The 15033-nt window shown below is 38.6% G+C and overlaps 1 protein-coding gene across 1 annotated transcript in view; it reads right to left on the reverse strand.

The window, feature by feature from the left end:
* The window catches only part of LOC127420198 (growth hormone-releasing hormone receptor-like), a 37817-nt gene extending 23372 nt beyond the window's left edge, over positions 1 to 14445 (reverse strand). The window contains exons 1-5 of the mRNA XM_051662250.1: positions 14320 to 14445; positions 9594 to 9699; positions 5334 to 5441; positions 2834 to 2925; positions 1671 to 1768 (exon numbers count right to left, since the gene is read on the reverse strand). Of these exons, the coding sequence (XP_051518210.1) occupies positions 1671 to 1768; positions 2834 to 2925; positions 5334 to 5441; positions 9594 to 9699; positions 14320 to 14445 (530 nt within the window). The remainder of the gene's footprint in view (positions 1 to 1670; positions 1769 to 2833; positions 2926 to 5333; positions 5442 to 9593; positions 9700 to 14319) is intronic.
* Between the last annotated feature and the right edge of the window lie 588 nt (positions 14446 to 15033).

Consider the following 15033-nt stretch of genomic DNA (forward strand, 5'->3'; position numbering starts at 1 on the left):
ATAATAGTAGAGAGAATTATTCATTTCAGCTTTTAGTTCTTTCATTCCATTCCCAGTGGGTCAGAAGTTTATATACACTTGGTAGCATTGCCTTTAAATTGTTTAAATTGAGTCAAACGTTTTGGAAGCCTTCCACAAGCTTCTCACAATAAGTTGCTGGAATTTTGTCCCATTCCTCCAGACAGAACTGGTGTAACTGAGTCAGGTTTGTAGGCCTCCTTGCTCGCACACGCTTTTTCAGTTCTGCCCACAAATTTTCTATCAGATTGAGGGCAGGGATTTGTGATGGCCACTCCAGTACCTTGACTTTGTTGTTCTTAAGCCATTTTGCCACAACTTTGGAGGTATGCTTGGGGTCATTGTCCAAGACTTATTTGCAACTGAACTTTATCTTCGTTGCTTCAATATATACACATCATTTTCCTTCCTCATGATGCCATCTATTTTGTGAAGTGCACCAGTCCTTCCTGCAGCTAAGCACCCCCACAACACGATGCTGCCACCCCCATGATTCGCGGTTGGGATGGTGTTCTTTGGCACGCAAGCCTCACCCTTTTTCCTTCAAACATTATGATGGACATTATGGCCAAACAGTTACATTTTTGTTTCATTAGACCAGAGGACATTTCTCCAAAAAGTAAGATCTTTGTCTCTATGTGCACTTGCAAACTGTAGTCTGGCTTTTTATGGCGGTTTTGGAGCAGTGTTTTTTCCTTGCTGAGCAGCCTTTCAGGTTATGTTGATATAGGACTCGTTTTACTGTGGATATAGATACTTGTCTACCTGTTTCCTCCAGCATTTTCACAAGGTCCTTTGCTGTTGTTCTGGGATTGATTTGCACTTTTCGCACCAAACTATGTTCATCTCTAGGAGACAGAATGCCTCTTCTTTCAGAGCAGTATGATGGCCGCGTGGTCCCATGGTGTTTATACTTGCGTACTATTGTTTGTACAGATGAACGTGGTACCTTCAGGCATTTGGAAATTGCTCCCAAGGATGAACCAGACTTATGGAGGTCCACAATTTTTTTCTGAGGTCTTGGCTGATTTCTTTTGATTTTCCCATGATGTCAAGCAAAGAGGTACTAAGTTTTAAGGTAGGCCTTAAAATACATCCACAGGTACACCTCTAATTCAACACATCTCCTATCAGAAGCTAATTGGCTAACTGTCTAAACTTGACATCATTTTCTGGAATTTTCCAAGCTGCTTAAAGGCACAGTTAACTTAGTGTATGGAATTGTGGTATAGTCAGTTAAAAGTGAAACAATCTGTTTGTAACAATTGTTGGAAAAATGACTTGTGTCATGCACAACGTACATGTCCTAAACGTAAGGGCGTAGATTTGGCTTGAACATTGGGGAGGTTGCAGCATGAAGAATTTACATGTGTTCCATTGATCATGGTATAAATATGGTATAAATACCCCGCCCCCACCTAAACGACTTGCCAAAACTATAGTTTGCTAATGTGTGGAATGGTTAAATAAAAAGAGTTTTAATGACTTCAACTTAAGTGTATGTAAACTTTTGACTTCAACTGTATAAAGAAACTATACTAATATCAGACTGGACTGAGGACAATAAATTGAATGTGCTGGACAAATGAGACATCACTGGAGATGAAGGTGAATTGTTATACTTGTTAGAACACATTGTAAAAGCACACTACCTGAAGAGCAGCAGTATTACCACGGCAACTGAGAGAGAGATCAGTGACGATCCGTAACCAACCGAGTAGATTAGTTTCACAGTGGCAAAATACGACTCCTGAAAGACACAATGAACTAAATTAATGGACATTTAAATTATCATAAAGATTAAAATAACTAGCTGATACAGTGTCTGAATCACACAAATCATGCTGTCTGAATGAATGAATGAATCAATCAATCAATCAATTAATCAATCAACCAACCCAAAATGGTCTTAGCTGGTTTTTGAAGGTAGACTAGCTTAACTAGTGTAGCCATGATGGGTGATCAGCCAAAAGCAGCATGAAAGTGCCCAAAACAAACTATATACTGGACAATAGGATGGTTTTAAGTGTTTACAGACTGCAACAGGGCCTGCCCAATTTTCCAGCCATCTTGGTTCCAGAAGTATTTTTTCAATAAGGATTTCATAAAATCCTTCATAAAAGAGTTCTTAGCCATGAACCAAATCAACCAGCTCTGAGGTGAATCACAACATTACAAACATCGATTTAAAGCAAAAAAATATTTGAAAATTGGACAAAAAGACAATACTGTGTACTTAACGTCTTTCATGAGGGAATGAACCTACAATCCCATTGCAAATGATGAACGATAGAATAATATAAAACTATCAATTTAAAGTTGTTGATAATAAGTATAGAAACAATTTATTTCAAAATATTCAGATACTGTATACGCAAATATACAGTATAAGTAGTTTGAGAGTGTAGGGAGACCGATTGCGTCACTCACAGCCATCATGTGAGTGGGCGGTTGCTGCAGAGCACTTTTGGTATGATCTGATGGTCACGATTCTCTGATTGGACAAACTTTTTCTGCAGGATCATGGGTAGTGTAGTTCTTCACTAGCAATTCCGCTAATAAACACTTTTTTGTTTTTCAAAAAAATGAGGACTGATGACTTTAACAGTAGCATTAACAACCTCAGAGCTCATGGTAGGTCTGTCTTTAAAGGTTTATAAATTGCCGTTAAAAATGGAAAAATAAATTGGATTTTTACTGTTGTGTTCTCTTGTTAGTAAGTTGCATGTCATTCCTCAGTGTATGGATACATGAAAGAGATTTTTAAAGATATGGCACTTTATGAATTTCAGAATATCTTTGCCCTCTTGTTGACCTCTGGGATGTTAGCTTCAACACTGCAGGCCTCATGGTAGGGGGGAAATGGCCACGACCAGCCTCCAGCGGTGCAGTTACGACTCACTGTACCTGCAGCACAATGAAAAGGGTTAAATGTCAACAGCAAAAATTGTGTATTGAAAGGCAATCTCATCATACTTTTCAACAATGATTTAAATATGCAAATACATTGGTAATCTATTAATCCTTCCATTTTTATTTTTGCATTTCATTTGGTTTGCATTAAGAGATCATTTGTTCTAAACATCCACAAACAAGATTTGAGAGCTACGGCAGAGGGAAAGATTTCAGAGAATAATGCTTTACATTGCACTCTGTTTCTCACACAAATCTATCGATTGATTTTGGAATGTGTTCAATACAGCGCACAATTCATATGGACCAGTTTTATGGTGCTTTTATGACATTTTTGGTGTTGATTATGGTGCTTTTCTGGTCACAACATGCTATCATTGTATGAAATAGAGCAATGTGTTATATTGTCAATCGAAAATCATATGGGTTTGGATGAAACAATATTGGGTGAGTAAATGTTGACAGTATTTTTATAACCAACACTTTCAGTATGGTATTACATTGTTTAATTATTAATACTTTTTATAATTCAATACATACACCACTATTGGCATTTCACGTGGTTTGCATTACGTTTTTTAATTTTATTCTACAGAACAAGATTGAGCAGTGCATTGTGTATAAGCTGGGTCTGAGATGAGGCCTTTATCATTTTCTCCAGGACGAAAGAGAAACATTGATGGAGAAATGAAGCTGTGAATGAGAGATTGTGCAGTGCCATTCATAGACTCTGACTCTTAACGCCTAGACACAATCAGATGAAAATGTGGCTTATGGGACCAAACAATTTCATCTAGAGTGGTTTCAGATTTATATGCAGTGTTTACTGGTTGGCTGAGTTCAGACCGGTTTAGTTGGTTACACTGACAGTTCAGTGGAAACGTTAATGCAGTGGCAAAAATAAAAGCCAGCTTTTTTTTCACTGAAAAGTACAAACCTTGAAATTGAAGCAAGGCATTTTACCATTTGAGATAACGGTAGATATGTTTATTGTTGAAGACTAATTTGGTTACAGAAGCAGGGACTGTGAAATGTCTGTGTGGACTCAGGCTGGGCAAAATTCTGAATGAAATAATTGGCTCCCTTTCAGTTTGTGATTTTACATTTAATTTGAAATGGCCACACCCCACAGGATGTTGAATTGAATTTGAATCGAAACGAGAGGAAGAGGAATTTATTTGTCATTAGTGTGACAAGATTTGCAACAAAACATACATTTGCAATAAACCATTTACTCATTTTGACAAATTTTGCCTATATATTCCCTGATATGTAGAATCATATTTTAACAGATTCGATATTTTCAAATTTAACATTGTCAAAAAAATGATCATAGCCATTTTAATTTTGCCAAACAGCACTACAAAATATCCACCACATTGCTTTCAGATACCTTGAATGAAAATGTTTTTCCACCATGGTCTAAAAAAAGACAATTTCTATAGTCATGTCAAACTTTTTTTTTCTATGTTTAATCAATGCAAAAAACTTTGTTGTTGTTTTTTATTTTAATGAATTGAAAATGAATGTAAAAATGACACAGTAAAAAAAACATTGTTTTTTTGTTAACTGGTAGTTAGCATACAGTGCATCCGGAAAGTATTCACAGGCTTCCGTCTGGCCACTCTACCATACAGGCCTGATTGGTGGAGTGCTGCAGAGATGGTTGTTCTTCTGGAAGGTTCTCCTCTCTCCACAGAGAAACGCTGGAGCTCTGTCAGAGTGACCATCGGGTTCTTGGTCACCTCCCTGACTAAGGCCCTTCTCCTCCGATCGCTCAGTTTGGCCAGGCGGCCAGCTCTATGAAGAGTCCTGGTGGTTCCAAACTTCTTCCATTTATGGATGATGGAGGCCACTGTGCTCATTGGGACCTTCAATGCTGCAGAAATTTTTCTGTACCCTTCCCCAGATCTGTGCCTCGATACAATCCTGTCTCGGAGGTCTACAGACAATTCCTTGGACTTCATGACTTGGTTTGTGCTCTGATATGCACTGTTAACTGTGGGAACTTACATAGACAGGTGTGTGCCTTTCCAAATCATGTCCAATCAACTGAATTTACCACAGGTGGACTCCAATCAAGTTGTAGAAACATCTCAAGGATGATCAGTGGAAACAGGATGCACCTGAGCCCAATTTTGAGTGTCATGGCAAAGGCTGTGAATACTTATGTACATGTGATTTTTTTCGTTTTTTATTTTTAATAAATTTGCAAAGATTTCAAACAAACTTCTTTCACGTTGTCATTATGGGGTATTGTTTGTAGAATGTTGAGGAAAATAATGAATTTAATCAATTTTGGAATAAGGCTGTAACATAATAAAATGTGGAAAAAGTGAAGCGCTGTAAATACTTTCCAGATGCCCTGTAGTTGTGTTAGGGTTGTGTGTAGTGTGTGGTACCTGTGTTATTCCTGAAGAGAGAGAAAACGGCAGGACAGGGCGAGTGGACTGTCTCACCCACTGCCGTTTTGGGCCAGCACAATACAGAATCCCATACAGGTAAACAACCTTCACAGACACACACAAATATAATAATCACACATGCACTAAAGTACCAAACACCAAACAAAAAGCCTTTTGGGGCACATAACAACTTGATTGGCTATATTACGGTCCAGTTTGCTGTTTTGGAGTCGCATAAGGACATTCTAGAATCTGAAACCCCTCTAAAGCCTCTGGCAAACAACACTTCACTAATGAACCGGTGGAGAATGCAGAACACAAGGCTCTGCATAACAATGAGTGTGATCAAGTACTAACCTCTGTCTGTCTCTTAATGTTCTTCAACAACTAATGAACTGACAGTTTCTGACAGTGTAAAACTCTATACAAATTTGATTCCTTTAAAATGACATCTCATGGGGAGTGATTTGTTTTTTAGATATTCAAAAATGTTGATGTTTGGGGCCTGGGTAGCTCACCCCTGGAGTCGCGAGTTCGAATCCAGGGCATGCTGAGTGACTCCAGCCAGGTCTCCTAAGCAAACAAATTGGCCCGGTTGATAGGGAGGGTAGAGTCACATAGGGTAACCTCCTCGTGGTCACGATTAGTGGTTCTCACTCTCAATGGGGCGCGTGGTAAGTTGTGCGTGGATCGCGGAGAATAGCTCACAGGGGACCCCCCATTACATGGCGCCCCTATACGTTGCATACCTTGCACATATGTTTTTTGCTCCTCTGCCTCCGCCACCTGGATTGAGGTGAGTAACCGCACCACCACAAGGACCTACTAAGTAGTGGGAATTGGGCATTCCAAATTGGGAGAAAAGGGGATAAAAAAATAAAACATAAAAAATGCATGAAGTTATGGTTTAGAAACAATTTTTCTAATTTCTAAATTTTAAACCTAGTCCTAAATCAAAAATCACAGCATTATCTAAATCTTATCATGTTCGAATTGTGTTGAATAAAGTTTGCTTTTCAATAGCTCAGGTGTTGTATTATTGAAGACTTTGTTTCAGATGTTTCTGTGGGCTTAATCAAAATGAGACAGTTGTTGACATATTATAAGAGTATGTCCATGTGTGATCTGTTTATATTTTTCACATTACACACAGCAAACAGAGAAACAGGCCTAAAATATATACAAGACAAAAAGATCATCAAAACTAGAGAAATCATTAAATAAGACTATAATAGTTACAATAGTGATTTTGAGCCTCGTATTCGCTATAAGGAAGCTAGATTTTCATCTAGTAAAAAAAAATAATTACAAAAAATGGGGACCATATTTCAGCAAAATTCTTAGTGCAACATTTTGATGTTTCAGCTATTTTTTCCATTGATATATATTCAAGTAGTAAATTTGTTATTAATGCTTAGTGATTGCTTTGTTTTCCAGTTTAGTAAAATAGCTTTCCTTGCAATTGTTAAAGCGATATACTGTATACTCTTTGAGCGCTTTATTAGAAACACCTGTACACCTACTTATTCATGCAATTATCTAATCAGCCAATCATGTGGCAGCAGTGAAATGCATAAAATCATGCAGATACGAGTCAGGAGCTTCAGTTAATGTTCACATCAACCATAAGAATGGGGGAAAAAAATGTGACCTCAGTGATTTGGACCGTGGCATGATTGTTGGTGCCAGACAGGCTGGTTTGAGTATTTCTGTAACTGCTGATCTCCTGGGATTTTCATGCACAACAGCCTCTAGAATTTACTCAGAATGGTGCCAAAAACAAAAAACATCCAGTGAGCAGCAGTTCTGCGGACAGAAACGCTTTGTTGATGAGAGAGGTCAGCGGAGAATGGCCAGACTGGTTCGAGCTGACAGAAAGGCTACGGTAACTCAGATAACCACTCTGTACAATTGTAGTGAGCAGAATAGCATCTCAGAATGCACAACACGTCGAACCTTGAAGCGGATGGTCTACAACAGCAGAAGACCACGTCAGGCACTTTATTGGGACCATAGTGTTCCTAAAAAAGTACTCCGTGAGTGTATATTTTCTGTATCCAATGAATGAATTATTCTCCAAAGCCAAATTTATGTAACACCTTAAAGGCCCAAATACACTTCACACGAAATCAAAGAACGAACGGGTATGACATCATTTACAATAAAATCTGGCCTAAAAGAAGGTGTTTTTGCATTCATTTCAGTGGTTCGTAACAGCTTGTCTGGGCGAACTTTTAGGAAATCTTCTAACCGGCTGCTAAACTCCTTTTTGCTGCCATTGGTCCATGTCATCGTTAGGTGTGACATGAAGCTCCACCTACTATTTTGTTTGGGTTTTTCAGTAAGTATTCAACTGCTAAAACCATGTAAAGTTTAATTAGTCTACAAAAGGAATCAAATCTACTCAAATACTCTCAAGTGCCCATTCACTCATGTGCCAACTGCAGCGAAAGCCATTCACACATCTGTCCAAAGACATGCCCCGATCACCGTTCTTTTATCTTCATTCTGCACATTAACACTCTTTTATAAACCTATCTTTTCAGTAGTATCAGTGTCATCATAAATTACAATAACAGAGTGTAATCTGTGCATATTATGGCCGTGTATAGCGTGTTAGCACATTAACACCATTAATTTAGAATGTAAAAAAGACAAATTGAACATTTTCTACTGCATATATATTACTTTTACTGAACTCATTTGAATTCTACTCATAGAATGAGGCATAAAGTCATTGATAACACATTTTCATGTCACATTAGTTTAGGTTTTACATGTAGAGTCCTCATATTTAAATGATCCTCTAAACGCCTCCCTCAGCGGTGCAGCCGGTGTCTGAATGTTCGCAAACAGTATGCCATTGCTCAGCTGTTTAGAACTTCTTTTTACCCCTGAACGAAGAACAGAGAACAACTTCTCTGGAAGTATATTGGGGCCTTTAACCCTCATATTGTCTCAGGGTCATTTTTTGACCCTGGACAAGTAAAGAATACATTATAAATACAGCATAGTTTTTGGTACCAGAACCAAATGTTGTGACTTTGTTAAGACCATCAAAACAAACAAAATAATAAAGAAAATAATAAGAATAATTTTTGTATATAATTGTTTAAGAGAAAAAACTATTAAAACAAACTGTTCCTTCCATTGTCTTAACGGGTCAATTGTGACCCGTATGGGTAGAACTAGTTTTTGTACACATATGAATCAAATTTGACCTAAAAAATATTTCATATTATCTCACATTTTGCCGCTAGCCACATACTGATCTCTAGATTCCTCACTTGCTTCACTGCGTACTGCATCTTTCCCACAAATTGCATACTTTCCTCTCAAATGGGGTTTGTGCACACATGCACATGTCCACACACACAAACACACACAGATAGAGTTTTTTTTTTTTTACAGGTAATATGATAGTAAATAAGTTTACTAGCATGATTTTTGATGTTAAAATGTTAAACGCTTCAAACCTATTGATTAAATGTATTTTCTAAAACATAACTATTATGGCACCTTCCTAAACCCCTGTAACACTGCAACAAATTATTTGACATTAGTGAGAAGGAGTGGATTAATGGAATTGTTACTCCATTAATATTCAAAATATATATATTTTTCCCCCCTATCATTATACACTTTGTGACCAAAATAAAATGTAATGTATTTTGAATGGTTTTCAATACAGGTCAGAAATGACTGGATGGTCAAAAGGAAGTTGTAGTTTCTTAGGAATATCAGAGGGTTAAAAAAAGAAACTGCCAACTGACTTTATCAAATGCCTTTTCGGCATCTCAAGAACCTGTTATTGCCTGAGATAGATTGCGTTGCAATATACTAATAAGACTGAGAAGTCTTCTTGCATTACTGGATGACTGTCGCCCCTTTATGATTATGGATAATTGATGCAATTATTGTCTCTAAGCAAGATGAGAGAACTTTGGAGATTGCTTTGGTATCTTGATAAATCTGAGCACAGTTAGAGTCATAGAGGAGAAAAAATCATAGTAGCAAGAGACGTTGGCAAAAAGTCTCAATCTGCTCTCTATTTAATCTTACTGCTGTCAAGAGGAAAAAATTGAGATATTAAATAAATCGTATCTGTGATTTTCTTTCCGATGGGCTGCATTCTGAAAGTGTCAGTGTTACAAATCTAAATGAATTTACATTAAAAAGTTCACAAAGTCAGCAATATTTAAATTAAATATATATCATCATCAACCCACTTTTAAGATTCAATTGCATTATTTCTACCTGACCCGCTGATGTTTCCAAGCTCTGCAATCTCTCGGAGACAGCGTTGCTCATCTCTCGCCAACTGAAAAATATATTCACACTCGGGATGCAAACTAGATGACACCTGCAGAGTCAATCATAGAAAGAGAGGGAGAGCAACAGAGAAAAATTAATTCATGCGTAAATTACGTTTTGATTATTGACATGAGGAAATGGAAGGTAAACCAAAGGCCACTGCACATTGGTAATGAGCAGCTGTAAATGGTTCATATATACACTCACTAAGCACTTTTTTAGGAACACTATGGTCCTAATAAAGTGCCAGACGTGGTCCTCTGCTGTTGTAGCCCATCCGCCTCAAGGTTCGATGTGTTGTGCATTCTGAGATGCTATTCTGCTCACTAGAATTCTACAGAGTGGTTATCTGAGTTACCGTAGCCTTTCTGCCAGCTCGAACCAGTCTGGCAATTCTCCGTTGACCTCTCTCATCAACAAGGCGTTTCCATCCGCAGAACTGACGCTCACTGGATGTTTTTTGTATTTGGCACCATTCTGAGTAAACTCTAGAGACTGCCGTGTGTGAAAATCCCAGGAGATCAGCAGTTACAGAAATACTCAACAATCATGCCATGGTCGAAATCACTGAGATCACATTTGTTCCCCATTCTGATGGTTGATGTGAACATTAACTGAAGCTCCTGACCCGTATCTGCATGATTTTATGCATTGCACTGCTGCCACACGATTGGCTGATTAGATAATCGCATGAATAAGTAGGTATATATAAGTAGAATAAGTATATATACAGTGCATCCGGAAAGTATTCACAGCGCTTCACTTTTACCACAAAACGAAAAAAATTCACATGTACATAAGTATTCACAGCCTTTGCTCAATACTTTGTTGAAGCACCTTTGGCACCAATTACATCCTCAAGTCTTTATGAGTATGATGCTACAAGCTTGGCACACCTATTTTTGGGCAGTTTCTCCCATTCTTCTTTGCAGGACCTCTCAAGCTCCACCAGTTTGGATGGGAAGCGTCGGTGCGCAGCCATTTACAGATCTCTCCAGAGATGTTCAATCGGGTTCAAGTCTGGGCTCTGGCTGGGCCACTCAAGGACATTCACAGAGTTGTCCCGGAGCCACTCCTTTGTTATCTTGGCTGTGTGCTTAGGGTCGTTGTCCTGTTGGAAGATGAACCTTCGCCCCAGTCTGAGGTCCAGAGCGCTCTGGAGCAGGTTTTCATCAAGGATGTCTCTGTACATTGCTGCATTCATCTTTCCCTCAATCCTGACTAGTTTCCCAGTTCCTGCCGCTGAAAAACATCCCCACAGCATGATGCTGCCACCACCATGCTTCACTGTAGGGATGGTATTGGCCAGGTGATGAGCGGTGCCTGGTTTCCTCCAGACATGATGCTTACCATTCAGGCCAAAGAGTTCAATCTTTGTTTCATCAGACCAGAGAATTTTGTTTCTCATGGTCTGAGAGTCCTTCAGGTGCCTTTTGGCAAACTCCAGGCAGGCTGTCATGTGCCTTTTACTGAGGAGTGGCTTCCGTCTGGCCACTCTACCATACAGGCCTGATTGGTGGAGTGCTGCAGAGATGGTTGTTCTTCTGAAAGGTTCTCCTCTCTCCACAGAGAAATGCTGGAGCTCTGTCAGAGTGACCATCGGGTTCTTGGTCACCTCCCTGACTAAGGGCCTTCTCCCCCGATCGCTCAGTTTGGCCGGGCAGCCAGCTCTGGGAAGAGTCCTGGTGGTTCCAAACTTCTTCCATTTACGGATGATGGAGGCCACCTTCAATGCTGCAGAAATTTTTCTGTACCCTTCCCCAGACCTGTGCCTCGGTACAATCCTGTCTCGGAGGTCTACAGACAATTCCTTGGACTTCATGGCTTGGTTTGTGCTCTGACATGCACTGTTAACCGTGGGACCTTATATAGACAGGTGTGTGCCTTTCCAAATCATGTCCAATCAACTGAATTTACCACAGGTGGACTCCAATCAAGTTGTAGAAACATCTCAAGGATGATCAGTGGAAACAGGATGCACCTGAGCTCAATTTTGAGTGTCATGGCAAAGGCTGTGAATACTTATGTACATGTGATTTTTTTCATTTTTAATAAATTTGCAAAGATTTCAAACAAACTTCTTTCACATTGTCATTATGGGGTATTGTTTGTAGAATTTTGAGGAAATAATGAATTTAATCCATTTTGGAATAAGGCTGTAACATAACAAAATGTGGAAAAAGTGAAGCGCTGTGAATACTTTCCGGATGCACTGTATATAGTTATAGTTATATAGGGTCCCCCAGCCACTGGGGGTTGCGTCAGGAAGGGTATCCTGCGTAAAACCTGTGCCAAGTCAAATATACGGATCACGGATGGTCTGCTGTGGCGACCCCTAACAGGTGCAGCCGAAAGAAGAAGAAGATATATATTTATAGTTATATATTTGCTATTTTTTATGCTGTTTATTTTTTTTCTATTATAACTGCTGAACATCGGATGGATACACAAAGTAAGAATTTCATTATACAGTGTAACTTGTTACCCTGCACACATGACATTAAACAAACTTAATACTTGAACTTAAATCAAGCTCAGAAATGCCAGTTTCTTTTGCCACAACAAATAAAGTTGGCAAATTCTATTTAGAGGCATCCATGCTCTAATAAAATTGTAATCAATTAAGGATCCTCTATCCCAGGGGTCGGCAACCTATGGAGGGGTAATCACTGGCACGCCGGCAACGGCGAGAGAGAAGTAGACTATTTTATTCATATGAACTTCTGCACATGCATTCTAATCTACATCTTGATGTAATCCTTCCTCATGATCACACAGCATGTTTTCATGAGCTGAATGGGAGGCTAACAAAAAGTAAAAATGTGAAGAGACTGCAGTTTACCCAACAGACTCGTGTAGCGCATGCAAGCCATTTGCGCATCACGAGCCGGCAGCGCTTCACTTTCAGTTAATCGTGCGAGTAAACGCACCTGCTTTGCTTCGGTCAGGCTGTGTGGATGACAGCCTACATTCTGTGTTTCATTTGTTTCTTTTTGCTTTCAGAACAACACGTGATGTTATAAGGAAAACGCCATTATTAATCCTTGAGATTTCCAACCCAGTATACAGGTACACCCTCCTTAAACCATGGTCACACTCAAAATTACATTAAATGATTAAAAGAGAAAACATATACCCACATTTTGGGGTTCAAAAATCTGAGTCTATTTAAAATTTAAATTAACCCTGGAAATAAAGTTTTAGGATTTTGCAGGTGTGATTCACCGAAAAGGGCTAAATAGTTGATCGGCTTGTTATGCGCGAATGGCTTGCACGTACAGCACGAATCTCGTCACACTTTAATAATGTTTAGCCTCCCATTCAGCTGATGAAAACACACTGCATGATCATCAGGAAGGATTACATCAAGATGTAGATTGGAATGCAGGTGCGAAAAACTTCATATAAATAATAGAGTCTGCTCCTCTCTCGCTGTTGCTTGCGTGCTAGTGATTACATGATTACAATGACTTAATATAAGAAATATTTAAGATTCCACACAATTTCGTGATCAATACTCAAATAAGCAAATTTGTGACTTTAACTGTGTTAACTCATTTTGTGCAAAAGGACAGGTTTTCTTTCATTAAAGCACTTTCACAAGATGATCTGTGAAAATTCACATGCAGGATCATGATTATATCATAATCATCAGGTTTTGCACAAATTCTTCCACTCAAACTATTATGCTGACCCACTTTCCACTAAGAGAGAGTGGCACTTTATCTGTCTATTTATATTATCTGCACACAACGTTCATCTTTTCCAGTTGAGTCATAGCACCCAAATTTATTTGATGAAATTTCAAAAATGCGTTCAGTTTCAAATCACTATAAAATTTATAGTGGCTATAAATTTTACATTTACATTCATGCATTTGGCAGACGCTTTTATCCAAAGTGACTTACATACCTACTTATTACAGGGACAATCCCCCTGGAGCAACCTGGAGTTAAGTGCCTTGCTCAAGGACACAATGGTTGTGGCTGTGGGGATCGAACCAGCAACCTTCTGATTACCAGTTATGTGCTTTAGCCCACTACACCATCACCACCACTCCACTCCACTAAATGAAGCAGCTCTTTTGTGAGAAAGTGAGATACTGTAGGCCTACTTAAAGCATTTGTCATTTATGTATGCATACATATACTGTATGTATAGATGTGTGTGTGAGTGAGTTTAAAAAAAGTCATCTATGTTCATGCAATCATCAGACTGAGTCAAAGTGATTGTCTCCAATGAAGCACATAAGTGTGACTGATTTTATGCTGTTTAAGTGGTTAAAAAAAAAAAAAAAAAGATTATTATCAGCTGTAGCAGTTTTTGTGAGCAATAATAATCAAAGACTCATGGGTTATTCTGAGGTAACTGTGCCATTTGTGCTACATATGGAGGATGTGTCCCTCCTACAATATATTCAGAGCAGTGGTCAACAAGTCAACTATTACCTTCAATCCAGGTTTAGAATGTACAGGATGATGATACATCACTCAATATATGATCACAGGAAATATATAAAAACATTTACTAACTTAGTTGTCATAGCACGAAATCAAAATTATGGAAAGGGGAACAGATGAGCAGGTGTGAAATATATTGCCTTTGAGGAAGATGAAAATGTGACAGAAAAATTGAGAGCTAATGAAAATGGCTTAAAATGAAGATATACCAGAAGCAGACAGTTCCTGAGAGGGATTCTTGAGATGACAGCATTAGAGAGCGGTTGAAGGGTTGACTTTTCACCTTGGGTACCTTCATTCCTGCTTTGAGGATCAAAGAATCCTTCCAAAAACATTCTTAGGACTGCAAGGATCAAGCTAAGGTCAGACTAATAAATCAAATTCTTCTATTAATCTCTCATGATAATAAAACTTTAGAGAGCCCTTAAAAACGATTCAATCCTGATCAAGAGGAAAGAGATTAAATGAAACAATATCCAGACTTCTGATATTTTTCCTCAGATGAGCTCAGCCAATGCTTATCAGCGACAGCTTGAATAAAAGCTCCAAACACTAGCAGTGTTTAAAATTCTGCTGCACCTTGAACTAAAAAAAATATATTTTTATCCATCAGATATGCTTTCCATCTGTGCAGAAGCAGTGAAATGTTTTGTCTGGTGTTAAATAAATGCACAATAAAAGGTTTCGTTCGATAAAATATTGCCTTTTTTTGCCTCTTGTGCTGTTAAGATGAAGAAATGTTGCATTATTGATCTAGATAAAGAACCTGTCAGGGTGTCTGAAGAAATGGAGGCTTAGTTCTACCAGAAAAACTCAAGACTAGGCTCCTAGTCCCTGTTGTCTTCCCAGAATGATCACACAGGAAATCATCATGTTGATTCCGAATATTCATGTACCCTGAAATCAACCCCTTTCTGCCCTTT

This window comes from Myxocyprinus asiaticus, chromosome 29 (assembly GCF_019703515.2).
Source record: "Myxocyprinus asiaticus isolate MX2 ecotype Aquarium Trade chromosome 29, UBuf_Myxa_2, whole genome shotgun sequence".
Classification (NCBI taxonomy): domain Eukaryota; kingdom Metazoa; phylum Chordata; class Actinopteri; order Cypriniformes; family Catostomidae; genus Myxocyprinus; species Myxocyprinus asiaticus.